Below are 27760 nucleotides of genomic sequence, written 5' to 3'. Positions count from 1 at the left end.
AGAAAAATTGCTGGAATTTGCATTTGAACCTAAATAAAATTTTCAATGATGAATCAACCTTCAATTTAGACCAAGACTAGGCTAATCAATGAGCTTCATTAAAAATGGCCCATAGTGTACATAACAATTGTGTATATCAGAATCAGAATCACTTTATTTAGCCAAGTATGTTACACATACAAGAAATTTGTTTTGGTGAGTCACACATGTATGATGTGTAACATACTAAACAGACCAGACAAACACAGACTGTTAACAAGTACTAAACTAAGACAAAAGTGAAATAAAATACACTCCTAAAAATGGTGGGTCCTCCAGTGTTCTTTAGTAAAGAAAATGGTTCTATGTGGAACCATGAACAATGAAAAAAACATTTGCATGATTAAAGTGTTCTTCTGATTGATGGAGAATGCTGTGGATGGTTCTATATAGAACCTTTTTGAAAAGTGTTCTTCTTTTTTACATTGTCGAGCCTATAACAATAGAAAAACCCTTTTTGGTGCTATATATGGAACCCTTTCAAAAAGCTTCTATATAGAACCATATAAAACACAGTCTAAATCAGTCTGAAGAACCCATTAATGATACAACGAACCCTTTAATCATGCAAAAGGTTCTTTTAGTATTCAAGGTTCTACACAGAGCCATTTTTTTCACTAAAGAACCCTTGAAGAACCATCTTCTTCAAGTGTGTACAATAAATAGAATATAGAATAAAGAAGAATAACAGGCAATGTGAAAGGAGCTCAGGAGATGTACATATAAGATGTTTGGATATCTGTACATATGCAGATATGTATGTCTGTAGGCCTGTTTTGCACTTTATTTCTGAGCAAACTAGTTTCAGTCCATTTATGAACAGATCAGCTCAGGAAAAAATATCCTGTTTATACCTTTAAGTATGTCGTTTCTCTAAGTAAACAGTGACGCTGGCAGCGGCTGTAAATTTCAGTGGACCAGGGCAGCAAAACTCGCTCACTTGAGTTCTACTAAACAGTTTCCGTTTTTGGCCAGCTGCTATCTCTGATGTGGGTGCTGAGCTGTAATAGGATCTGCTTTAGATGATTATTTTGCAAGTCCTGGCAGATACTAAACCAGAATAAATATCAAGGAGCAAGCATAATGTCTGAGGCACAAAAGCTTTGATGCAGAAGACTCTTTATTTCCAAACGTGAACAACCTGACAGTAAAACCAGAAACATACAGACAGAGCACTTTAAAGCAAAACTAAAGCCACAATAATAGAAGACTCCAATGCTCATTCACTCATTTATTCAATGTTTAGAGAATACTAGTAAAAAAACTTTGACACTATGCACTAGTAGCACACGAACACTACTGTGTAAAAGTCAGAGACCACCCTTCATTTGTTTTATTTCAGGTCAAAACAGCCAGTAAGTACAAGTTATTCATTTTTCAGAAGATGTGTATGCAGGGATAATCAATACAAGGTAACTGTTGCATGTCAAGTTGCATGATGAAGGAGAACGTCAAAGGAAAATAGATCAAAAAAAGACCCAAAGATTTCCAAAACTTCAAAAAGTGGTTAAAAATATACAGAAAAAATGGGACCAGCTGTTTAGTTTGTAGACCAAAAAACTGGCCCATCAGATAAACATCACTTAAAGCTTTCATCTTTGAGAGAGAGGAGAAAATCAAGCTGTTTCAGATCTGAAAAAATCGACAGGTGTTTCTGTCCATCCTTCCTCTGTGAGAAGACGACTCAGCGCTATGAGTCTGAAAGGATGTATAGCAGTCAAGAAGCCTCACTGAGAAAGGGACACACTGGACTGACCACCCCAGAGTCCAAACCTTGCAGATTTTTATGAAAAACAAAAAGAATGGAAGCTGTAATAAAGGAAAAGGTGGACATACGGAATACTGGAAAATGTGATTATATATTTAGTTATTGAAGCTTCTGTGTAATTTTCTGCTAAATATATTCTCTTTCCTAGGCTTTACTTAATGTACAATCTGACTGGAAATGAAATAAATGAAGGGTGGTCTCTGACATTTGCACAGTATATCTATTAACCAACTCTGACAGGAGTGATTGTCACTTGGTTTTTTCTTTTGGTTTATGTCTTTTTGGTAAGATAGTAAAGATTTGGCAGATTTGGCAATAAGCTTTTGCAAGCAGATATGAAGTCTTATCAAATTCAGATGCACCATTTTCAGATATGTCACATTTAGAGATATATATAAGACCATCCTCCCACAGCCTGTCTTCACCACTATTGTCTTCAGGCAGGCAAGATTTCCCTATTAGCTGGATAACTGGATAAGCCAACAGTCAAGTCTAGAGAACAAAATAAGAGCTTCTATTGGACATTCCTTTGTTTTAGGTTATCCTTACTGAGAAATCATGCTGTATGAAACACACCCTGGTGGCTTCAGGACATCATCAAAATGATCAAATCTGCCAGCACTGGCCACTGTCCATGTTGACATTACCAAAGGCCTAGTGCCAGTGTTTGAACAATGTAACTGGACAGACTGGGAAACTCTTCACCAGTCGAAGTACAGTACTGTGCAAAGGTCAGAGACCACCCTTCATTTATTTAATTTGCAGTCAAACCAGACATTAAGTACAAGTCACTGTCAGGAAAAAAGCAGAACATATTTTTAACAGAAGCCTCAACAACTTAATATGATCTTTTCTCAGTATTTACTGTTTCCACTCTTTATCTTTATTACAGCTTCCATTCTTTACAGGAGACTCGCTTTTAGTTTTCCAAAGAAATCTGCTGCTTCCAAATCTGCTACACCTCCAAAGTTCAGTCTTAGAAGTTGGGTGCATTTTCCACAATCACAGTAATCAACCATTGATGTTGAGATTTAAATTTCTCCCCAAATATCTGCTGAAAAATGAATAATTTTTGACTGGAAATTACATAAATGAAGGGTGGTCTCTGACTTTTGCACAATACTATACATGACAAAGCAGGACAATCAGCATCTGCAGTAGTAATACAGTAGTTTCATCTTTCTTTAAGGCTCAAAAGGCAGTGGCACAAACTACGTAGGCAAAATGTGCAATTATAAAATTGTACAGTTGTTTATTTTAAATGCATTTAGGTCCAGGACAATGTCTGTCCCTGGTCATAGGTCAGTGTTCTGAACGCCTGAGTGTTTTTCATGTTGATTTGAGCTGGAGAATGTGGTTACTCTCTATCTGTGACGGTTAACAGAATGAACAAGCAGCAGTGGAGGTACAGGATTGTGCACTGTTCACAGTTAGGTGGTATAAGGCATTATTTAAATGATTTTAAATCAAAACTAATGCATTCACATTGAGAACTATACATACTATATATACCCTAAGATCCCATTTGTTTTCAGAAATTATAAGGCACAGTAGTCTCTTATATTGCCCCCTGCCTGCGGCTGTGCCAAGTACAGACAGCCCTAAGAAGGCAGGCAAGCTGATTGGTCGAGCGATTAAGGCTGATAGCAGTTAACAAATATACTTAAACACTAAACTATACTTATCTAAGGTTCTCTCGAAGAACCGCAATGTTGATTCTGACAAGTGTTTTAGTGTCACTGGTCAGACAGGCAGCAGATACAGCAAAGTAGTGAGCACTTTTATCGGGAGACTATGACAGCATAGCATCCTGGGTTTAATGCAAAAAAAAAAAAACGAATAATAAAATCTATTTTAGCAGTTTTGAAAAAGCCACAAAAAAGGCTTTCCAAGGTCTGGCGCTACTCTGGACCTTCAAAAACCTTCCAATCATCAAGTACACTCAAAAAGGCACCATCCCAATTCTCTTCGCTTGCTTCCTTTGCTTGTTCACTTCATTTGCAGCACTTCTCCACAGTGCAATCCAATCAGAACAGAGCCATGAATGTACAAGGGTTTCGTTAGCAGTTCCATCTTTCTCCATTAAAGTGGGGCCACAAAAGAGGTTATCATTTAAGTCCCTCCCACGAGCTCTCTGATAGGCCCCCGGGACTGCGGCGACGGACAGCGGCCAATTTGTCCCGCGCTCGAGCCGCCCACTGCACGGGACGTCCCGCCTGGGGTTCGGTCAGACTGGAATAGCGAGAAGAGTCTTCTTCTGACCCTCCCAGACCCGTCCATGAGGGTAAGGTCAGCGGCCCAGGCAGGGAAAGAGACAGCGGAGAGGAGAGTGCAGAGGAGTCACTCTTTTTGCCCTCTCCCTCTCTCTTCTCCTCCTCGGGCACCTCCTCGCTCAGCTGGGGTGGCTCCCAGCCCTCTATCTTGTCCATCTTGCGGTTGGGTGTGATCTGCCTCATGGTCATGGTGATGCTGTCCCACAGGCAGTGGGCGCGGTCCTTCTCCGGCTGCTTGCTCTTCTCCTCCTCCAAGCTCTTCTTAGCAGACCTGAGAGGGATAAGTATGGAGAAAGAGAGAGTCAATTAAAGCTTAAAACTACATTATTGGTTATTTAATCTAATCAGAGTCTTAAATGGACAATTCAGCAAAGATCACTACATCTGCTGACTCGCATCCGGTAGCTGTGCCATAGCACAGGCCTCCTGGGACCAGATTCATGAAAACTTTAAGAAAAAAACTTGTGAAGGTTCTTAAGACAAAAACACTAAGAAGTACATAAATCATTTTGATGGTAAACTGACTCATAATAGTGAGAATGGTGTCTGTCATTGCCACTTTGGGCCTGGAACACCTGCTATAGCACTATGTAATTTTGGAGGAGCAGACGCAAGACCTACTGCGAGGACTACATAACGCTTTATGGCACCATGTAATACACTCTTTAAGTAGCTATAAGAAGAAGCTCTGTATTCTCTGCATGGACATCATGGCAGTGGCTACGATAAGACTGAAGAACACGTTGTCACAGAAAGCGAGGAAGAGGAAAAGAGAGAGTGACTGAGCAAGAGACCGGATAGTAAATCTCGGACTGGCTTTTGCTCATTGATGAAAAGTAAAGAGATAAAAGCAAGATGCAAGACACTCTCACGGCTAACGGGAAAACGACAACCCAACAGCAGAGTATACATCCCTGCCAATGTTGTTTATGAAAGACTGTTTGTGTAGGCTGAAATCTGTGTCATCCCTGAGTTTCGTAGTTTTTCCAGGCGCCAAAAGTCACCTAGTTTCAGGCTAGTAGGCAAAGAAATAAAATCATCTTACACCAAAAGGTTTGGTCAATCTTTGTCAATCTGACGCCGAATAAGCCTTGAAAGTTTGCAACCTCCTGTAAAAAAAATCCTGCAATATTACTCTACCTTGTAAGTCAACATGGCTCTTTCTCTTCTGATGATGTCTTTGCAGCTGTTGTGCTAAATTCCGACTCCCTGGCAGAATCCGACTTGTTTTTGCACACGCATCACACAGGCATATGGACGCTACAGATTACATTCATGAGTAGTAGGGCCTAGTAGACTTGTTTATACAGTTTCTGACAATGTGACATACTGTTATCTATAAAAATGGACAAACTTATAGACAAAATTCTAGCTTAAGATGGCCGTTAATAGCTATGCAATCTATTCTTTTTTTTATTTTTTTTATTGTGCACATTAGATTTTTCTGCCTACTTGATTAATGTGTAACTCTGGAACAGCTGAAGTGTAAGGGTCAGTTACTTTAACATGGCATGAACTAACAACACTGAACATCACCCAACAACAAACCATTAGTCACACCTTCTTAAGAGCAATAACAGCCCTCTACCGCTATTGTTCTACAGCTATATATGTCCCACCTTTATATCCTGAGGTGGACAAGCGTGATAAATCAGTGGTCATTGTGGACAGGAAGGTGATGTTTGAGGCTCAAGTAGTTTCCACAGCTTTGAGAGGAAGGAGGGGGTGAAAGACTCAGGGTGGGGTTTCCACTTGGAATCAGTAGCACATGTGTTAGAGTGAGGTGTTTGGGTAACTTCATTACTGCCACGTGGCGGTTTTATGTATGACCTCAATTTATTTAATTGTTATTAAATGTAAATAGCGAATTGTAATTAATATTAAATTTAAAAAGCTAATTGTTTTAAATTATTTATTAATTGGATTGTTTTGTTCATTACAATTTCATTTTATTTCTCATTCATTGTTTTAAGTGATTTACTAGTTAGGTAAAGGTTGTTTTATGAAATATGTTTACGATTATCACGATTATCATGACCAAAATTATCACGATTATCGGTATTATCGCGATATTGTTCAAATGTTTTGAAAAGTAAAATAAATAAAAAAATAAATACTGATACACAAACTGAAACTCATTTCACCAACTTTTATATTAACACAAATAGAATTGGCAGCAATATGCACTTTTTATTTGCATAAACATTAAAAAATAAGGTCAATGCATTTTTAGTATTACTTTTGTATTACTTACAATACTTGTAATACTCTGTAAACAAAAGAACAGCAAATGTATTATTATTACAGTTATTATTATTATTATTATTATTACTGTTATTATTCTTTTTCTTCTTATTATTATTATTATTAATTACAAAAACTAGGGATTTCCCTGCATAGAGAATTAAATCTCGACCAACTCTGAGGTGGGTCTTAATGGAAAATTACTACTTCTAAGAAGTGCTGCACTCGGGGGATTTCTGTCTGAACTGCAACTGCAGCATTATTGTGCCGTTGTGGCTCTGAACCCCTAATCAATACAGTGCACCAGGAAAAACAGCCAAAATCACAGAGGAATTGCGTGACCGTGCTGTGAGCTGCAGACAGTGTAGAACTCACACAGTGTGTCTTCACCTGTGGAGCTGCTTCTCTGAAAGCATTTTAAAACTAAAACATAACTTAAAATTAACATGCATCTGAGCTGCAGCAGAAACACTCCTACAGTTTAATCTCTGAAACTCTGCTTCTCCTAAAAGCGGCACACCGCGTTTACTCGTGCAAGGTCCCGTCTCAAAGCACACTATCTTCCCTATGTAGTGCACTTCGTGGATCATGAAATAGCAAATCCTTCACCCAAAGAGTGCAAGAAACGTTCGACTAAGTCATCTATAATCAACATTAACAACAGGTTACAAATCCCCTATTTAAAACTCAGCTGCTTGTTAATGATGATCGTGTTTGTTTGAACAGTAGCGCTCTATGTAGGGGAGACTGAGTGATTTGAGACGGTGTTACTCTCCTCTCAGACAGTAAACACTGCAAGCGAGACGAGAAAGGGGAGCTGTGCAGATTGAACCTCTGCAGCGTCTCGTTCCAGAGCTTGTGTGACTGTTAACTCAGAGCTCATTTTGGAGACTCTGCTCCACAGTAATGTGTTAAAAGCTTTAGTTTCGATTCACAGTTGATTCACCGATTGTTTTTCTTTTTTTCTTTTTTTTTTGACGCTAAAAGCTTCATTTTATATTATTAACGAACCATAAGCATAAGTTAAACCACACAAACCGTGACATTTCTTCTATTTCGAAGTCTCCACAGACTTCTACGTTAAAGTTAACCTTGCATTCTCTAAAAAGTAGCGGGTGGTGGTCGCGAAATGACTTGTAAAGTTTGATGTGTTGCCCCCTTTCGCCGCTATTTTCTTTCGGCCTGTTCTGCAGACAGGGTGGTCATCTTCAATTAGCTTTCCTTCTGCATCCTTATAAAACCCAAAATATGACCAAACGTCAGACTTGGTCTTCTTAGAAGGCTGAAATATCTCCGAATCTCTGAGTTTTCACACCGCGGTAATCGACCGCGGTTTTAACGATACTTTAAAGTTCAAACGGTACTACTAACCGTCATTGATTTTACCGCGGTTTACCGTGAAACCGGTAACCGTTTAATCTCTACCTTACTTATATTTCTTTTCCGTATGGGACGTTCTCTGGGATGTTCTCCATATTTACTCTGGAATCTGTGTATGTGTTCTGTCTAGGTCCCTCCCTTCAGTCTCACACATTCTGAATCGCTGTTTTGAAACAATCCAAGGCAGAGAATAGTGGGGAATGCCTGAGTCATGTTTCCTATCTTTTAAGATTCTTATCATGCAGGAGTTCAGCCAAGTCGTACCAGGACTCACAACAGTGGGCTGAAACTTTGCTTCACTCTCAGTCCATCCTCACTCTTGATAATCTACTGAGCTTCAAGTTAATCTTCAAGTTAATCAGATATTTGTGTTGTAATCCACACTTCTTTGTTATTAACATGATTTCTCAATACCGCAGTCACACCTGTTTTGATATGTAAAGAACATAATATCTTCATAACCTAAAAAAGCTCATGTTTAAGGTCAAATAACATGTTTCTCAATATTTAGTGCATATGTGTTTGCTGAATTTAACGTGCTAAATTTGCTGATTCATTTCACTTTAACCAACATGGACATGCACATTCACCAACTACTAGGGGGCAGATTTTAATGAGCTAAACAAATGTTAATGTATTTTTATGCCTATTTTGATGCTGAATAAAAAAAAAGACTGGATGAATTGAAAACACTGCATATATGGTTTTCATACAGTGTAGCAATGGCCAAGCAATACCTTAGCAACCACCTGGGATACTTCAGCAATGCCCTAGCAACACTTCAGCACCCTAGCAATGGACTAGCAACACCTTAGCAACTACATGGGATTTCATAGCAACAGTTTTCTCAAGCCAACATACACCCGGTTCACGAATTTACCACAATTCAGTTTGAATCAATTTTTTGGTAATATTTAGGATGATTTTACAAAGTATATTGAATACATAAATGTGACTAGACTAATTCTTTACACAGTAGTGGAGCATAAAAAATACAATTCATTTCTAACATTTCTATATTTAAAAATGGCCTGAGTTCTATTTTGGCTAAAAAGTAAGTACAAACTTTATTATCCTTATAATAATCCATTATAACTGATTAGCTGTGGCTCACAAAAACAAATGCAGTTAAATAGCCACTATCAGACTGATGCATTACTTAATCAATAACACTGGCCTTGTTGAATTAGCTTACCCTCTTCTGTGTGAGAGAGTGACTCCGGTCAGCAGGAAGTGCTCATCATCCTGTGAAGGAAACAGCTTCTTGTCTCCTCTCTCTCTCTTCGATCTGACCTTCTTAATCTTGGAGTCCTGTGAGGAAATGACCACGAAATACATCAGCCACTGTCTTTTAGCGGAGCGTTCGGATATGACTTGTATGGACAGATTTGCATGTTGTCAGTGTGCAGTGAGAACATACAGTTCATAAAGTTTTTATCTGATAGCAGACTGAACAGTGTGATCTGTGCACCACTGATGATGTAACAAGGACAACAGTGTCTTTGTGATTACTATAAATTTGCATTGGCAATTAGAAAGTGACTGAGAATCCAACAGCCATTCAGAAAGCAGCAGTGAGTTCCCAGATTTAATGCACTAAAAGCACACACTGATGGTCCCACACTACACTAATCATTAGGAAAAGGAAAACACTATAATACAGTAAGTAGTATTACTTGTCATGTAAATTTGAAAGTATAAAACTTAGCAAGGCTACTTTTCTATTATCTCAGCTGTGAGTGTGACCATTTTCAGAATAAAGTCCTGATGTTCTAGGAAAAGTTTTTTTTTTTTTTTAGGATTCACTGAGCAAAAGCATTTCTTTCTGGATACTGAAGTTGAAGTTAAAGTTTGTTTAGGCTTGGAAAACTCATCACACAGATACTTACATATACAGCACTGTGCAAAAGTCAGCAACCACACTTGATTCTCCATAATTCCCAGCCAAAACAGCCATTTCGTTATTCATTTTTAGCATCAGGAAAAACAGGAAACATATACAGTCGAGTCACATTATTATGACCACTTAATGTCCACAAGCTGGTGGTGGCACCGTTATGGTCTGGGGAATGTTTTTGTGGCATTCTCTGGGCCCACTCATCCACGTGGAAGGCACTATCAACCGATTTGGCTATGAATCCATCCTTGCAGATCAAGTACACCCATACATGCTGATTGTCTTCCCTGGGGTTGATGGGAACTTCCAGCAAGATGATGCAACATGTCACACAACTATAAATGTCTGACATTGGTTGGAAGAGCATGACCAAGACTTCCAAGTACTTTCCTGGCCCCCTGATTCCCCAGACTTGAACCCAAATGAGCATCTGTGGGACCACCTTGATCGTCGAGTTCGCTCTATAGATCCTCCCCCACGCACCCTCCAGCAGCTGTGGGATGCACTGCAGTCAGCATGGCTCCATGTACCTGTGACCACCTACCAGAACCTTACTGAGTCACTTCTAGGCAGTCTAGCTACTGTCTGTGCTGCACACGGCGGTTACTCTGGATATTAGCTGGTGGTCATAATGTGACTTGACTGTTTATTTAGCAAAAAATTACTCAGAAGCCTCAATAAATAAATATATTATCAATACTTTCTGTCTTTAGTGACAACGCTTTGCCTTTATTGTAGCTTCCTTTCTTTTAACCCTTGAGTGGTGTTCATGTCTTTGTTACTCAGTGGTCTGGTGGACCCTCCGCATTACTGTTCTTTTTAAATCAATATAGCCAAAACAATTTATGTAAAAGTACTAGATGTTTAAAATATCACAAGTGGTCAGCGTAGGGTTCACTTTTAGCAGCTGTAGCCTGTCAGCAGCCTGTCCATGTTGTCCACCCTCACACACACGCACACATATGCAAACACATACATACACAGACACACACACACTCTAACAGCAGGCCATGTAGGAGGAGAACAGAGTGAAGGGATGTTTATTCAGTTTGTGTTACACACTACCTTTTAGAAAATATGAACAAGAATATGTCACGTCAGTAGTATTTTATCATTTCCCTGATTAACCCCTAAAAATCCGCTTGTTACACACTAAGTCTTTTTATTCAGTAACTACAGGGACTTCAGTGCAAACTGGTTGAGCTATTCTTATGTTACAGAAGTGTGTAGTAAAACCTTGGGCCTGCTGGTGGGCCCTGGCCTTTTAAGGGGTTTAACAGAACAATAACAAGTCCTTATTGATCTGAACTACACTCTAATTGAGCTTACGTGTTCACTTGTTTAAATAAATCACAGTGCTTTCAGCAATAAAGGAAGCCATGTTCATCTTTTATACAGTGATAGAAAGCATTGTAGCACACAGAGAGCTACACGCTGATCCTTTTCACTGGCTAAGGTGAACATGCACACACTGATTAAGGTGACTTGCTTTCTGTTTTTTCAAGGAAGTCTGCAGGGATATTTTTCCACACCCCCAAAGTTCAGTCTTAGAAGTTGGTTGCATTTCCTGTTTCTTACAATTAAAGTAATTCCAAACACTGAGGTCTGAAAGTTTCAGAAAATCTGGCTTTTTCCTTTGATTTTTATATTTTCATATCACTTGCACACTTTCCTTATGCAAATGGATTGTCTTATATCTTATTACCTCAGAAATATCTCCTGAAACAGGAATAACTGGTACTTAACAGCAGTTTTGACTGTAAATTAAATGTAAACTAAAAAAACCCTCTGAATTTTGCACAGAACTGTCTTATTATTACATATTTATAATAAATATGGAACATAATGATCCCATGTCCTGACACTTTAAAAAAATGTGTAAAAAAAAGTGTGTGTGTCTGTGTGTGTGTACACGTGTGTGCGTGGGGTGGGGGAGCACTTGGCTGGCCATCACATTCCTCCAGACGCCCCCTGCTTAAGTTTGAAAGTAGCTCTGGATTTGAAATACCAGGCCAGCTTTGCAGCTTATGGGGGCCAGAAACCTTTGGCACACTTTTTCTCTCACTTAACTGATTTGGTTCTTACTTCTTCGTATTCCCTTCTTCTTGTGCTTTTTCTCTTATCAACAGGTCATATAATACTACAGATAAAAAACCGGAGAGAGACTTAAAGGTCTGATGGCAGCGCATTAAGGAGAGGAAGGACAGTGCCGTGTATGGCTTTGTGTTTGTGTTTTGCGAGAGTGTGAACAAGTTACAGATGCAGAAATTCGGTGTCATGTGTAACACACACACACACACACACACACACACACACCGCAGACATTCCTAACACTAAAATGGTAAAAGCATGTGGCTAATTTCATTAGCCACTCCTTGTTCCATTACAAATCAAAGGCCTTTGTGCTGTGTCCCTTTCCAGTGCTGAAAATATCTTCAAAAACCTTGCAGACGCACATACACATGCGTTTGTTTTTATACCTTGTCAGGATGTGGAGTCAAACATATGTCCCATAAAAACCTGTATGTAATACATCCTGTGTATGTATATACAGAATGTATGTATACACTTATGGATAAGTACCTATATATAACAATATGCCCCATGTTTACTTAGTGTATGTTAGTACATCCAAAAAATGGGACCCATAAAAACTGTGCAAGACCTGGTAGGCCACCAAAACTAAAAATCAAGCTACTTCAGATCTGAAAACATCCACAGGTGTTTCTGTTCATCCTTCCACTCTGAGAAGACAACACTATGGATCTGAACGGATGTGTAGCTGTCAAGAAGCCTCACTGAGAAAAGGAGACAGACAAAAAAGAAGAAGATCAAACAAAGAAGCTGCTGGTGTTCTCAGAACAATGGACTGACCACCATGGAGTCCAGACCTCAACATCACTGAATGTGTTTGATTACTTGGATTGTGAGAAGCAGACAATGAAACCAACTTCTAAGACTGAACTTTGGAATTCTGGAAATGCCCCTGCAAATTGCCTTGAACAATTTAAAGTGAGTCTCCTGAAAGGTATGGAAGCTGCAATTGAGGCAAATGGTGGACAAAATAAATACCAAAAATCCAAAATTATAATTAATTGTTGAGGTTTCTATAAACATTTTCTGTTAAATATATGTTTTATGTTTTTTCCTTGATGCTTAAAAATGAATAACCTGTACTACTTTGGCTGTTTTGACTGGGAATTTTGTCTCTGACTTGTATATGCAAGCATCTGTATGCAATAAGAGTTATATCCAAGTGTAAATGCACTTATATATACATACAGCACTGTGCAAAAGTTTTAGGCACGTAAGATACTTGACTAAAAAACTCAGGGACAAAAACTAATATTACATTACACACACACACACACACACACACACACACACACACACTACATGGCCTAAAGTATGTGAACCATCAAACCTATATAAGGACTGGCATTAATACAGAGTATTATGCATACTGCTCATAGTCTTGTGTGCAGCTGCTCGGAAATGGGGAAATCCATAACATGAAGCTACTGATGCACAGTTCTTGTGCTGATGTTCTTTCCAGAGGCAGTTTGAACGATGTAGTGAGTGATTCAACATACAATAAATGATTCCTATCACAAGACAGCACATAGGCCTCATGGCTGAGCTGTTGCTTCTCCTAGATGCTTCCATTTCACAATAACAGCACTTACAGTTGTCTACAGCAGACCTAGCAAGTACAACCCTTTCTACTGTCAGTGTTTCTGCTGAGATTACATGTCTATGTACTTTATTTCCTGCTCCTGTTAGCAATGGATGTGGCTGAAATAACTTGAACTTAATAAGTGGAAGGACATAAAGCCTAAAGTGCTTCTTACAAAATTGTAATTTTTTTAAAAACTGATAGAGCAAATCCATTCCTTTTTGGTACTAAGATTCAGATTACTGACATTTGATGACCTGACATTTAGTATTAAACCCAGAAGTGAAAGACATGCTTACAATACAGACCATAACTTCATGGAAGGTAATTATATCTGAACAGCTGAATAGTGATTTGAGTATGTGAGATTCAGCAGTGTATGTCAAAACAGTCACAGCTCCGGCCTGCTGCTATTCCCAGAATTGTTATGCTTTTGTCCAGATCATGAAAGAATGCACCACATCCCCTCTTCATGTCCCACAGAGTGTGCAGGACACACACACAAACAAACACACACACACACACACACACAGAGACCCATACATGAACACAAACACTCACAAAAACATCCTCTTTTTCTTGAAAACAGGATCAACAGCCTAAAAGGACTTATTCATCTAAAACTGTCCACCTACATACAGACATATTTCACAGAGCTTCCACCTTTACTCTCTAATATTCAGATCAAAGTGAGACCATACAGAAGCATGAGCTGATGGAGGCAGCACAGTCTGTAGTGTAATACAGAGCGTATACTAGGGCTTGACCCATAAAACTGGACAATGTTAAAGTTCCACAGATTTATCTGCATTGGTGGAAATCCTGCTGATAAAGCACTATTGTAACTTTAAATGTTATATAACCACATTCTAGATTTCCAAACAGTGTGAGAGTTCTTATTTACCTTTTTATCATTTAAATTCTGACCATATAAAGTTTGGTAGTTTAGGTTATTGATTGCTCAAAGGAATTGGCTGGGGTGGGCAACATGGTGGGCAATAATGTGAACATTATTGTAATTAATTATCTCAAAACTATATCATAGGCATCATTAGTACTTCTAGAACACTAAACTAGTGCATGGACCATAAAAAAGACCAGTTATAAACTGTAAACAATAGAGCAACTGCATGAACTGTATGTAAACAATTTAAAGGGCCCATATCCTACATTTTGTATTTTTTTTTTCATTGAGCTCCACTTATATCATTTGTGTGGTTTTATGTACTATTATTACATAACTGTACCTTTAAGACTTTAAGATTTATGTAAATGAGCTGGCTTCCCTGTATTGTGCATCATGCAAAAAGCAGTTAAGGCTGAAACACTCCTTATAACATCAGCACGAATGGGTGGGGCTTAGCTGCTGTAGGCTGAATAGGCGGAAATATGTAATTGTGTTGGTTTTTTACAACGTCACAGAAACAAGGAATTCAAAACAACCAGTTTTTTACAGCTTAGTTTATACATATGCACTGTAAGGCCCGGGGAGAGTAGGGTATGTTTTGAAATTTTTAACAGTGCTTAGACACTACATATAAATCTTTTTTATTCCAAAAAAACGAAGGAACATGTGGTTTTCTATTATATGAGCCCTTTAAAGTGGAGTCGTTATGATAAGACAACTGATTTCACTGCTTTTCTGAGTTAACTGAACTTTCTTTAGTCAAAACCTCATCATCCCGTCATCCTTTGCATGATTAAAGGATTCTTTGCACAATGAAAGTGTTCTTCAGAATGTGCTACAGATGATTCCATACAGAAGCTTTCTGAAAAGGGTTCTACATAGCCCCAAAAAGGGTTCTTATAGGGACTATATAGAACCCTATTCCAATTCAAGGTTCTGTATAGAACCATCAACAGCACACTTTCTGCAAAGAAACCTTTATTCATGCGAAGGTTTTTTGAGTGTTCATGGCTCTTTATAGAACAATTCTCTTTATTAAAGAAGCCTTAAAGAATCATCTTTTTTTAAGAGTGTAACTTTACGTTTTTTAAGTGGTAGCTGTCTGAATGTCAACCCTTTATGCCATCTTATTTTAATTTACTTCTACCAACTTTTGATTTGTTTCCTTCTGTTTAATTCTTAAACAGTTCATTTTTGTAGCCACTGAACGAAAAAAGGTAGACATTTTTTTAATCGTGGCTATAATAACTGTTTTGCAGATGCATTTTGTTCATACCAGCTTGTTCATGATACATATCACAACAAACAAACTTAAGTATGACGTTTTTCTGCACATTTTCTTGCGCAATGTCTGTTTATTTGCTAGGTTTTACATATAAAAAAATAATGTGTCATAACTTGTGCACAGGCCACAATTGGTTTTATTATTTTTCTCCAATATGTTAAATACAGCAAATAAACAGTAATTGTGCATTAAAATGTGCAGAAACGTGTTCTCTGTGGAGAATGTGTTAACTTATTTTCTTTTAGAAAATCAACAAAACAAATCACTGGGGTGTCCAAACTTTTGCCTATGACTGTATGTGATGTATACGCAGAATGCTGGAAGATGCATTTCTGTGATCCAGAGACTGTTTAGCTATTGTACACAGTCACTAGGTGGACGAGTAGTGCACTGCGTGTGTTTACCTTTGTTGAGAGGCTCAGCACTTCCTCTGTTCCCTCTGATTCTTTATCCTGAAAAGCAGAAGCCAGTGAATAACACAAGAAGGAAACACACACACACACACACACACACACACACAGTAGAGTCCTGGTAACAGGGAGAAATATTTTTAGTTGAGCAATATAAACAGAAACCTGTGGGGCACTGGGAGGGGTCATCACCACCCACAGATCATTCAGCTGCACACTTCATAAAGCTATTTCAGAACAGCTACAGTCAACAGATCCATTTATTTCTCCGGCCAGTCTGCGAAGGAAACCGATACAATGAGGCTCGGTTAACAATGACCCACTGCTGCACTGAACTAGCCATAGGCCTCACAACGTATCTAATCACCGCTGACTTCACAGACCGCAGGACCAATAATAGCCACTCAGAGCTGCTGCTTCCTGCTATGGGACATTTTCCACTTCCTGAGTGTGGCATGTGTACTGTACAAGAGAGCCTTACAGCCAAGGGGTCCGGCCTCTTGACTTTACAGTGGGGACTGTGGCCAACAAACCAGAGGTGCAATTACCGATTAACCTATTCACTATTATTCAGTTCATTTGAATAGTCAAACTAATATTTAAATGGCTACCTGAATTACAGCCCATGAATCTATCTATTATGTCTTCTGCCGTTTTCTCTCACTTTGCCCCATTACAGTTTCTTCGTGGAGACCATGGTGGTCCTCCCTGACAGTCCATCATAGATTACCCTGGCTGAATCAAAGTGGAGGGGGGCTTTACTGACCTTGACTTGGATTCGTGCTTGACTGATTTATGACTCAACTCAGACTCACATTTAACTGACTTGTGACTCAAATCCAACTCGCCCATAACTGACTCAGACGTGCAGTTAACTGGCTCATGACTTTAACTCACACTTAACTGATTCATGACTCATCTCAGATTACTTGCAAGAGAAAAAGCACAAACAAAACTGTTTAAATCAAGAGCGCTAACCTTAAGTGAATTGTTGACAAAAACAAGCCAAGTACCTCAATGACATTCCAGTCCAGCTCGTCCTTTTGGAAAATGGAAAGTGCCAAAATGTGGGTTTTATTCCAGAGCGGCATGAACAACACAAACAAATGATTGCATTACTGAGCCAAACGCTACGAACTACTTGTGAGGTTTTTGTCAGATTTTAGCAGTCATTTCAAATACGTTTTAGAAACAGTAATTTGACATTCAGTTTTGAGTATTTTGGTTTTTCCCCATTTAATGAGATGGGAGCCTGGTCTTGTATGACTGGAAATAACTGCCCAGCGGCATTGCAAATATGGCTGCCAAGTGAACAGACTATCCTGTAAGGACTTAAAAAAAGCTACATAGACAGCTTGTCAGCGAAGATACTACCATAAAGTAATCTTGGACACTGTTATAGTGATACCATGAAGGACCATTTGGGGCAAGAACAGTTCAAATAGCAGCAGATAGCTAGATATTTTTCTCTGCTGTATCAGGGCAGGTGCAACAAAGCTAGCTCTCCCACTGGATTTCAGAAGCTTAACTGAAGGACTAGCATGTCAGAATAACTCAATTAGGAATTTTGATTTACAGTAGGTAGAATGTGAGAAAAAAATGCCACTCTATGGCTGCTGAAAGAGTCACTGTTAAACTGCTACATACAAGGAAAAGTATATGTTAATATGTCTGTTACAAGCTTCAAATAAGACACAGAATGTCTTTACAAGCTCCAAACAGGGCTGGGTAATATGGCAATACATACTGTGATAAATTATGTCACAATACAAAACAATGTGCTTTTCTGAACGTATTATGGATATCAACAGTACTTTAAGAACACTGACCAACTGCATGTTTCATTATAAAGAGAGCAAAATTACGAGCGCTCTAATTGGAGCATGTTAGCTAAACACAAAGAGCTAAATAGCAAGTTAGCTTGGGTACTATCACTCTATGAAATAAGTGGATGCCACATCGAAAAGATTTTTTTCCATAATTCTTGTCTACAATTAATCAATTTTGCCAGCTAATCTATGTGGCCAGACTCTGATCGCTGCTATGACCAATACATGAAATACATGCAAAGCCCTATGGGTCATTCTCCATTTGGAGTGGGAATTCAGGTGGATACATTTTTTAAAAATCGATTTCTTTCATCCCAAAACTAAATAATCTTCATACGTCATCTCCTATGATCATGTTTGCAAAAAGAGAGCTTAATTCCAAACATTTTTCTTGTCACTGTTGTTATATAAACATGGTGTAACATTAGTGACATTCTGGTTAAAACTGAGGAACCTGACTCGTTGGCGGTCAGGTGACCTTGTACAACTATTTAAAATCAGTAATAAAAATTATATATGGCTTTATTTTGACATTTTAATTACCCAGCCATTAAAGCACATAACACCGGTGACACACAGAAGTTATGTGCTGCCTGATAAATCAAATTATTAATAAATTAATGAAATACAGTGAGCAAGTGTGAAATCACCTTCTTATGCCTTGAGATGCTTCCTCTCTGATGAGCCTTGACCCAAGAAAGCAGTTTAATAGAGTTGAAAATACTGTGTTAATATGTAAAATAAGAGTCCTGATAACACCAGTGACCAAAATCTCTGTGACAAATGAAATATATATTTTTTTAAATGTATTATAAATGTTAATAATATAAAAAGTAAACATGATTGTGTTTTTTATATTAAATATTGTTTTATATTAAAAATGTTCTCGTATGTTGAAAATTTGTTTTGTGATGAGCTATTTTACATATACAGAGCAAATATAAAACGGGATTTAAAAAAACGAAAAATCAGAGAAGTCATAAGGGAAAAACTATTACTTAATCTTAGGTCAATTGTGTAAATGTACCTACTGACTTTTGAAGCTGTGCCTAATATTTTACGCATCTTTTTAAGCCCTGTAACCTTTGTGACATGGTCTCCCACTCCAAATGGAGAATGACCCCTATTCTAATAGACTTTTCACTCCTTTCTCCATTAACTACTTCTTGAGTACTTCTCAAGGAAAAAAGAGAAAGAATGTATGAATATGTCCCTCCTTACTCTTTCCCTCTCCCTCACATCCTGCTACCATCTACCACTTAGCCTGATTCTAAAAAGAATGTCCCTTGAACGTTCAGGGAGGAGAAGACGAAAAAAGCAGGGCATATTTAAAATATTTCAAAAGATTTGCCCTCTGAACTCTGATATGCCTTATCATCATGGAGACCAAGCGAGGGTACATTGGGGACTTTCCCAGGGCAACTCTGATGGTAAGGCTTTGCTTCATCCTGCTTAGCCTTCCTACTCGGTTCACTTGATTTATGGTGGAAAATGGCTCTTAATGTCAACAGAGCCAGGATGATGTGTAGGATGATGTGTACACCTCTGACCTCATAGAGATTCAATTTCATTATGATTCTTTAAGAAACAATTCAATAAATCACAAAGGCTGCATGCTACAAAAGTGCATAGTATCATACTACACAGCATTAGGAGTACATTAATTAGGAATGTATATATAGTGTATATGTGTCAATAACATGTTTTATTGCCCAGATCTATTACTTCCGTAGGAAATAATAAAATAAAATACATGACATATCACATTATTCTACAGTACCACCTTTATATGATATATATTTTCAACACATCAAAGTAAAATGTCTAAAAACATCTAAAATGTCAGGTGGTGCGACTGTTATATTGAATAGACTATTAAAAATGTGTTACATAAAACATATCGAAACCTTTAAAATCATAACATGTTGCAAAATAGGTCAGATTTACAAGTATTCAACTAACTGCAAATGGCATTAGCCTGTAAATTCTGATCCCCACTCAATGTTTTGTGGTGCAACAACAAAGGACTTTTATCTTGACATGCTTTTGAGAGTTGGTAGGGTATTGCATCATAAAAAAGAAACATCATAAATATTGATAAATATTGAAGTTTTTTGAGTCAGAGATAAGCGGGATCAATTTACCACGTCAGGTGGTGTGACCCAGGAAAAACATGAAAATGTGTTATTATCATGATAAATGTTAATTGATTTTGGAAAAAAAGTATAACCTCGAGTTCGAGAACAAAGGTTTTCAAGCATGTCCAAGTACAAAGAGTAGTTTATCCATGTTAACAGTCGTGGAAAATAATTTAAAAATTCCATATTATCAATTAATATGTAGTCGCACCCCCTGACATTTCCTCAATGGTGAAATTAATTATCCCCTTTTTACATGAATTTACATTGTAAATGCTATGAAGCAAATATCAACGCAGTGAATAGATTCTTACAAATTCTTACAAATTTTAAAATCCATTTGTCAGTTCTGGATGCAGCCGAAGTCTCTAATTTTACCTTATTTGGGTTCAAATAGACTTGGTATTATCCAAAAAAGCTCTTAATGTACAATGAGTACAGGCTGGACTATTTACACAGTATTTGACAAACTTTCACACAAAAAAGTAGTGCTCACCTCACAGAATATTATTACACTCAGTTCTAATATTTCAAAATTGACTTAAGTGAATAGCCACTTCCTTTCACACGCATACTATAAAGCGATCACTGTTTGTTGTGACAAGATACACAGAAGAATGTCCAGACATTATGAAGACGTGTCACACTAGGGAGACTCAGTCCAGTTGCATCTGCAGTACAAAGTTCTTTTCTGACAAGCCACTCTAAACTGTACATGATTTCTGCTTCAAAACGAGCATTCCTTCTTCTTGGGTGTTGACAGTGGAATTAAACTGCCTAAGCATGCCAAGTTTAAGCTGTTAAACTGTTTACGTGCTGAAGGAAGGCTAACTCCATTTTCACCAGAGAAACAGTGGCGTGAACTTCATATTTCTCCACCTAGTTGTGTGCAGCATGGAGGTGGACGCTTTCACGCTTTCATCTTCAACAGACTTTCTATTGACACACCAACGCAGAGCTGAGTGAGTCACACCAAAAACATTAACCAACTAAACTGCAGAAAGTTAAAGAGCCATGGCAAAAGAGGGGAATATTTGCTGATCTGAGATCACGATTTCTGATTCAAAACAAACATTCCTTCTTCCTTTGGTGTTAAAAGTGGAATTAAATGGAGCATGCCAAGTTTAAGTGGGTAGCGCTGTTGCCTCACAGCAAGAAGGGCCTGGGTTCAATTCCCCAGCCAGGCGAACAGGGTCCTGTCTGAGTGGAGTTTGCATGTTCTCCCCGTGTCTGTATGGGTTTCCTCCCACAGTCCAAAGATATGCAGTCAGGCCAATTGGAGACACTAAATTGGCCCTAAGTGTGTGCGTGTGACTGTATGTCTGTGTATCTGCCCTGCGATGGACTGGTGACCTGTCCAGGGTGTTTTCTGCCTTCCACCCAATGACTGCTGGGATAGGCTCCAGCACCCCCCCACCACCACCCAGGAGGATAGAGCGGTTTAGATGATGAATGAATGAGTGAATGAGTTAGGTGTGCGCAATAAACCAATAAGGTAATATTGCAATGCTTGAAGACATTTTAATACACAATATGTATCATAATATTCATTGTTTATAACATTTGCTCATCGTGAAGTAAAATACTGAAAAAAATACTAGAAGTTAGGACTGTATGATATTGATAAAACAAATTATTGTCATCCTTTCTAAATATATTAAGGTTACAGATGGTATTTAAAGAGGCTTTTCACTGCATAATTCTATTGTTTAGATGTAAACAAGGTCATTCAGAGTGGTGTGACGTGAAATCCCAAGTGACAGTGAACCTCCATGAGTTTTTTGCTTTATAATGCCGTGCATGTACCTTCATGCCACAAATGTGTTTTAAGACATTATCTTCAAAGCATTATCTCAAATCTATCATAAATAAATGTCTCTGGCATCAGGCAGCAGATTGGAACCCATCACGATCAATAACTTTCTGTGAGGAAGCTTTTAAAAGCATTAAACTCTAAAGACATCTGGTTCCTATCAACACTGCTGTGAATAATTCTGGCTCAATAATTTTCTCTACAACTGAGCATTTCACATCAAACCACTCTGAATGACTGTGTTTGGATCTTTGGAACTGTTTATTTCTTAAGATCCTTTGGGTGAGTTTTTAGGGAAGATGGATGTGAGCAGGAAACTTATTCAAACATGAAAACTCATAAGATAAAAATAAAACTAGTTGCAGTTGTTGATCTGTTTTTATAAAGGCAGGCAGAAAAGACATGTGAGTTTCAATCAAACCAGCTGCTGTCCTACTACATCTTTAGAGCTGGATATTATAGTGAGCAGAGTACAGCGATTCGTTTTTTCTTTGTTTTGTTTAAAATCCCCATGACTGACTGAAGCCCCGCCCCACACTGTATCCTATTGGATGGCGCACGGAAATGTCAGAGCATGATCAATCTAAAGTTCAACTCTGCTGATCTGAACAGATAACAGAGTGAAATTTTCACACATTGGCATGTGTTCACGCCTGCTGTCCATCAACGTATCATTCTCATTGAAATCAGTGAGCAACGCAGCATAAATCTGCAGTCACATAATAGAGTCATCTTTAATAGAGCTGCAGATTAGAACTGAGAGATTTGATGATATAATATTGTTATCCTAATAATTTACACCACAGTAAACATTTCTATCATAAGTAATTAAAGCATACCTTTCGTCTTATTGTGGCGAGATTACAAGGTCGAACCCTACATACACCGGCCATCTATTACTGGCCCTCTTTAGCTAGATGTAGTAATATGCTGGCCAATGTAGCAATGTCAAACACTGAGTAAGAAGAATCACTGCACATATACTTTACATATAGTTTTGATAACATTTTCTGTTCCAACTGAATTTTCCAACTGCTCCAACTTCAGAAAATCAAAAAAATCAGGGGCCAAGGCCTTTGAACTTAGTAGTACTTCAAAAAGGTTTAAATAAAAATATCTGGAGTAAAAATATTTTTTTTCTCTCTTGGAAATGTTCCATTTCAATAATACGCAAGTGAAATGCAAATTTTCCGAAACAGCACTTAAAAACAGTTTATACAAGTACTTAAGTATCTTCTACCCCTGGCAAAACGTCATCAGCATTTTGTAGGAAACTGTATTGAAGTTTTGAATTAGAATTACACTGATTTTTAAAAGTTGTGCATAGTTAAATATTTAATATGTTAACAATGTAAGTTAGAGTGGTTTGAGTGGTTTCTCCATTCTAGAGGAACTCATGGAGCCCGAATTGTTTACAGTGGTGTTGAGAGGAACCAAACGTCTGAGTTTAGAGGCCACCTCACAAAAAGTTCTTTGTTGCAACGGTTTCAACGGTTTACGATAGTTCTCAGATAATGTTTTGGCCTAAGACATGTTTTGATAAAACACATTCATGGTGGAGGGGTGCGTGCTGCATGCCGAAAGGCAAATTAGATTTACCACTTTTGTTCCGTTATCAGCATTAGATATGAAAAGTCAGAAGACGTGTGGGTTTACTGGTCATTTTGGACAGTAAATAAAATGTTTATGGTTGCATAGTAGACACTGCAACCCCTGGTTCCTATCACAACCACTGTAAAGACACTTCAGTCAGTAAGTTTCTCTACAATGAACCAGTTTATATCAAAACATGCAGAATGGCCATGTTCAAATCTGAAAGACTGAATTATGCAGACATTTAAAAAAAGTGGAATTTCCCTTTAAGGTTAGCATTTCAGAGAGGAATAGCAGAAGTCACCTGGCCTGGTCAGACAGTTTGCTTTAGGCTTGGTTGGTTATGCAAGTGGAGCTGCTCATAAAGGCCTGGCAACTAAACCTGCACTCACCTCGCAGTCACAGAGGGTCTTTATTAGAGCCGTGGATGTGAGAGCCCGTAGTCTGCTCTCTGTCGCAGCTGTCTCTCCGAGAGTCAGCATGTTTACAGAGCCAGGCCTGCTGGGAAGAAGGACAAGGAGGCCCTGCCAAGGCCAGCTTCCAGCACACTGCCTGAACCAGACTGAACCCCCTGCACAGCGGGGGTCCGCACTCCAGCTGATCTCCCGAATTGACTCCAAAACCAAGTGCAATAGTAAATGGAGGGATTTCTAAATAAGCTACAAACAGAGAGAAAGAGTTGACCTCTTCTCTGCTCTAAGCTGCTGCCCCACATTGCCTCTGTGGGGAATCTACTGCCTAGTGCAGACAGTGCAGAGTTCAAAACACATCACTTGGGAGATGGCATTGAGTTGGAAATGATGATTTAGGCAGCTGAATCAAACTTTTATTTTGAAAAAAATATCAAGCAGTGGATTAATATGCTTGATCTGAAGCAGAAATGCAACGGTTCCATATTGGCAAAATTCCATATTGTTTTTGTGGTAGTGTAAAAATATCTCCAACCACAATAGCGTATTAAATTTATTTCTGAAAATGATTCAGTATAGGGGTGGGTGCTATGGCAAAAATATCACATCACAAGACTTTTCACAAGAGATTCTCACAATACACAACATATATCAGAATATCTTGACACAGACACCATGCACTAGTAGTGCCACATTTAAAAATGGTCCTCAGTTTGATATCCTGGAAAAATTCTTTTTCCTCACTTTTTTTAATTGAAAGAAACATTTCTAATGTTTCAAAATGTACCATTCACTCCTCAGCCACACTGCCCATATATGGAAACTTGCTGCAAAAACAGCCAGATTTAAATATACTGTCTGTGATTTCACACATCTGCTGAAGCAGCCAACAGCAGTTTAGCCCTGCCCATTCACACTGAAGTTATACGGAGTGTTTCAGGCTGGACTACTTTTTGAATGAAGCACAATTCAGGGCAGCCATTTAGCTATGTTGTATTTTAAGGGATAAGGAGAGGTTGGAAAATGGTCATGTAAAGAATGTTTTTCATGCATGAACCCAAACATCAAACGTGGGGCTTCAGGAAAAAGCATAAAATACAAGCAAATGGTAGGATATGGGCCCGTTAAGTACTGACGATTCACAATGTGTTTATCATGATAACGATAAAATATCGTCATATTGCCAACTTTTAACTTAGAACTATACAAAAATAATAAAATCTAATCAAATCATGATAAAAGATTTTAAAATGCACTGAATCATATCCTAAAGAATCATAATGGAACCTATTCGTTGTGAGGTCAGAGATGTGTACCCTTGTTACGAACTGTTCTTTTTTATTTCTTTCTAGTTATTCCAGGGCATCAGCACTGAAAGAGGTGCAAAACCAGTTTACAGTCATTAACCATTACCAAGCAAACATTGTGCCTCTTGCAAGTATGCTCAAGATCCACCATCATTACACATACCCCCACAGCTTTGCATAAATATTGACATTTTATGTAAGACTTTGATAGAAACATGATGAAAATCAGGTTGTTGATTTTGTAAATGAAAATAAACACATCCTGTACAGATAACAAACACAAACGTGGCAAACTTCTGCAAGGGCACAAATTCTACTTATTGGCAGATTTTAACATATTCAAAAAGAGAAGACATAAAATATGAAATGTGCCAGAAGTTCTGCACATGACACATTTTACTTTTTTCCCCCCAAACATTCAATTCAGCAAATAAACAGAGAATGAAAATGTGCTTAAATATGGCATACCTAAATTTGGCATATTTCTGCAAATAAAAGGCACAGTATCTATTCATGTCTTTCTTTTTTCCAGTATGTAAAATTAAGCAAATAAATAGTAACTGTGCATTAAAATTTGGAGAGGTTGGCCCCCTTCGGAGGATGTGTTAACTTATTTGCAATCTGAGAATCAACAAAACATGTCATTCAACCAGCAGCGCCCAAACCTTTTCACACACTAAGGGTAGGAAAGGATATTTAAGGCTACTTCTTAATTTTAATGACGAAAACTAACTTTTATCTACGGAAATATAACTTCTTACTCACTATGTTAGACATTTCAGCTTAACTACGGAGTCATTCTAAAAAGCACACCCACAGATTTTTAACCACTCTGGTGTGGAACTATAACAGGGTAATGAGCCATGTAGCCTGAGTTGGGCAGAAACTACATTTACCAAGACACAATGATGGATCTGTACTTTTCTGAGCATTTTCAAATAATACTTTTACTCAAGCTTGTACTCTTTTTCCCCCTCAGTTCTATTTTAGTCCTTCACACTGTTTCCCAATTCATTTCTTGCTATTAAAGGGGATCTCTGATATTGCAAAATGACCACACCATTTAATGATTAAGATGTAAACAGACATAGTGGACTGACGTGAAACACTCCACACTAGAGAAGCTACAATCAGAACTGTTCACAGTTGTGGTGATAGGAACCAGACATCTGAAAAGTGTTTAATGAATCTAAAAGCTTCCTTACAGAAAGTTATTACATGAAATGGTACAGTATGATATCTGAGACATCACTTTATGATAGTTTCAAGGTAAGGTTTAGGCCTAAAACAGGCGTACAAGGCAAAATAGTACCCAAGAAGACGTGTAGGTCCACTGGTCATTCTGGATAGGAAATAAAATGCCTATTTGTGTATGGTAGACATTGTGACCCCCTGGCTCCCATTTCCACTATCTGCCTAACCAACTATCTCTACAACTAACCATTTTACATTCAAACACCCTGAACGATGTTTATTGACTGAATAATGCAAGAAATATTGAATTCCACAGATTTTTCATCTTTAATTTTATAACTTTGTTTTTTTCAGATCCTAAATTGCTTAACTGTTGCTCACACCATTTGCTGTTGGAGCAGCATTTTATTTTAAACCAAAATCTTCCAAAAAAAACCCAGAAGAACATCACCTAACTATCTTCCCACACTAAAAGATGACAGACCTAAAAGGTTCCACTACAGTTCTACAAGAAAGCCACTACTTGAATAGTATAAGCTGTTTTTGATAGCTTGCCTGTTTTAACCCCTATTTGAGTTACTACTTCAGTGCAGTAACAGCACCGTTACTTCAGAACAGCTTTAGGCACCTTTCAATTTAACTGATCCAGCGCAACAGCAGCAGCATCACATCCAGAAACACAGAAACTACACAGGCAGCCCAGTCTAAGTCACATAATGCCTCTTTTGTTACCCATCCCAGCCTCACCTTTTCTCCGCGCTCCTGCTGCCAGCACACATCGTCCTCTTCTGACGCTTCATCCACCAAAACTTTGCTCTTGCTCTTCTTAAACATGATGGCGGACTGAGAGCAGCGCAAACGCTCCCACGCAGGGAAAAAAACACAACGATCCTGGATTCAAAGGCACACGGAGGGAGGTCGTAGGTGGACGAGTGCAGCGACAATAAAGCTAGGCTAACATTTCCTTCTCTCCTTCTGTCTACCACACTCTTCCTCCAGCTCCAGCTCCGACTCCGGCTCGTCCCACCCTTTCTCTCTGTTTCTTTAATCCCCAGTCTGTGTGGTCTGAGCAGGGTGAAGCACCTGGAGCTCCGCTCCTCCCCCACGCCCCTCGGATCACGCTGCTGCCGGCCAGCCAGTCGTCTTCGCGTGCAAAGCTCTGAGGGAGGGCCGCTCCTGCACTGACCCTCCTACCTGGACACGCAGACTCGTTTCTTTATTGATGCTATCTCCTCTCCAGCTGGAGTAGCCTTCTATTAGCTTTGGACTGCTTACTAAAAAACTTATAACCTAGAGTATATTTAAATGTGCTGATCTAGGATCTGTTGTTTACGGAGCTCCTAAGGTGATGGTAATTTTAATAAGGCGGGGCCACGAATGAATATATTGATGCCATGCGTTAGATTTCTTATAAATATTAAAAATATGAATTTGTGTCCTCAATAAATTAAGTAGTTGCCTCAGTATAGTTGATGGTAGCCTCACTGTGGGAGCGCGGTGGGCGTGGCCATGCAGAGCTGCCGTGCAAGGAGGCTCTTGGGAGGTGCAGTGTTAGCAGCAGGAGAGACATTTACTGTAAATATGTTATTGTTGTGGT

The 27760-nt window shown here is 38.5% G+C and overlaps 1 protein-coding gene across 2 annotated transcripts; it reads right to left on the bottom strand.

Moving 5' to 3' along the window:
• Positions 1-1141: 1141 nt before the first annotated feature.
• si:ch211-225h24.2 lies at positions 1142-27235 on the bottom strand. Of its 2 annotated transcripts, XM_036591023.1 has the most exons (4): positions 26911-27234; positions 15874-15921; positions 8900-9015; positions 1142-4351 (listed from the first exon to the last, which is right to left on the bottom strand). In XM_036591023.1, exons 1-4 carry the CDS (start codon positions 26995-26997, stop codon positions 3916-3918), a joined length of 687 nt encoding a protein of 228 aa, XP_036446916.1. In that variant the 5' UTR covers positions 26998-27234; the 3' UTR covers positions 1142-3915. The 2 variants fall into 2 exon arrangements, with proteins under 2 accessions (XP_036446916.1, XP_036446917.1); XM_036591024.1 differs by lacking the exon at positions 15874-15921 and having other exon boundaries at positions 26911-27235.
• Positions 27236-27760: the final 525 nt, after the last annotated feature.

Source organism: Colossoma macropomum, unplaced genomic scaffold (assembly GCF_904425465.1).
Source record: "Colossoma macropomum unplaced genomic scaffold, Colossoma_macropomum, whole genome shotgun sequence".
In the NCBI taxonomy this organism is placed as follows: Eukaryota; Metazoa; Chordata; class Actinopteri; order Characiformes; family Serrasalmidae; genus Colossoma; species Colossoma macropomum.
This window is presented reverse-complemented; position numbering and strand designations above follow the sequence as displayed.

Bases quoted from the DNA above. Each gene is read 5' to 3' on its own strand.
- si:ch211-225h24.2 (XM_036591023.1), bottom strand. From the start codon at position 26,997: ATGTTTAAGAAGAGCAAGAGCAAAGTTTTGGTGGATGAAGCGTCAGAA. The intron at 15,922-26,910 runs GTGAGGCTGGGA...TCTGCTTTTCAG, and splicing joins AGCAGGAGCGCGGAGAAAAG to GATAAAGAATCAGAGGGAAC. The intron at 4,352-8,899 runs GTAAGCTAATTC...TATCCCTCTCAG, and splicing joins ACTCTCTCACACAGAAGAGG to GTCTGCTAAGAAGAGCTTGG.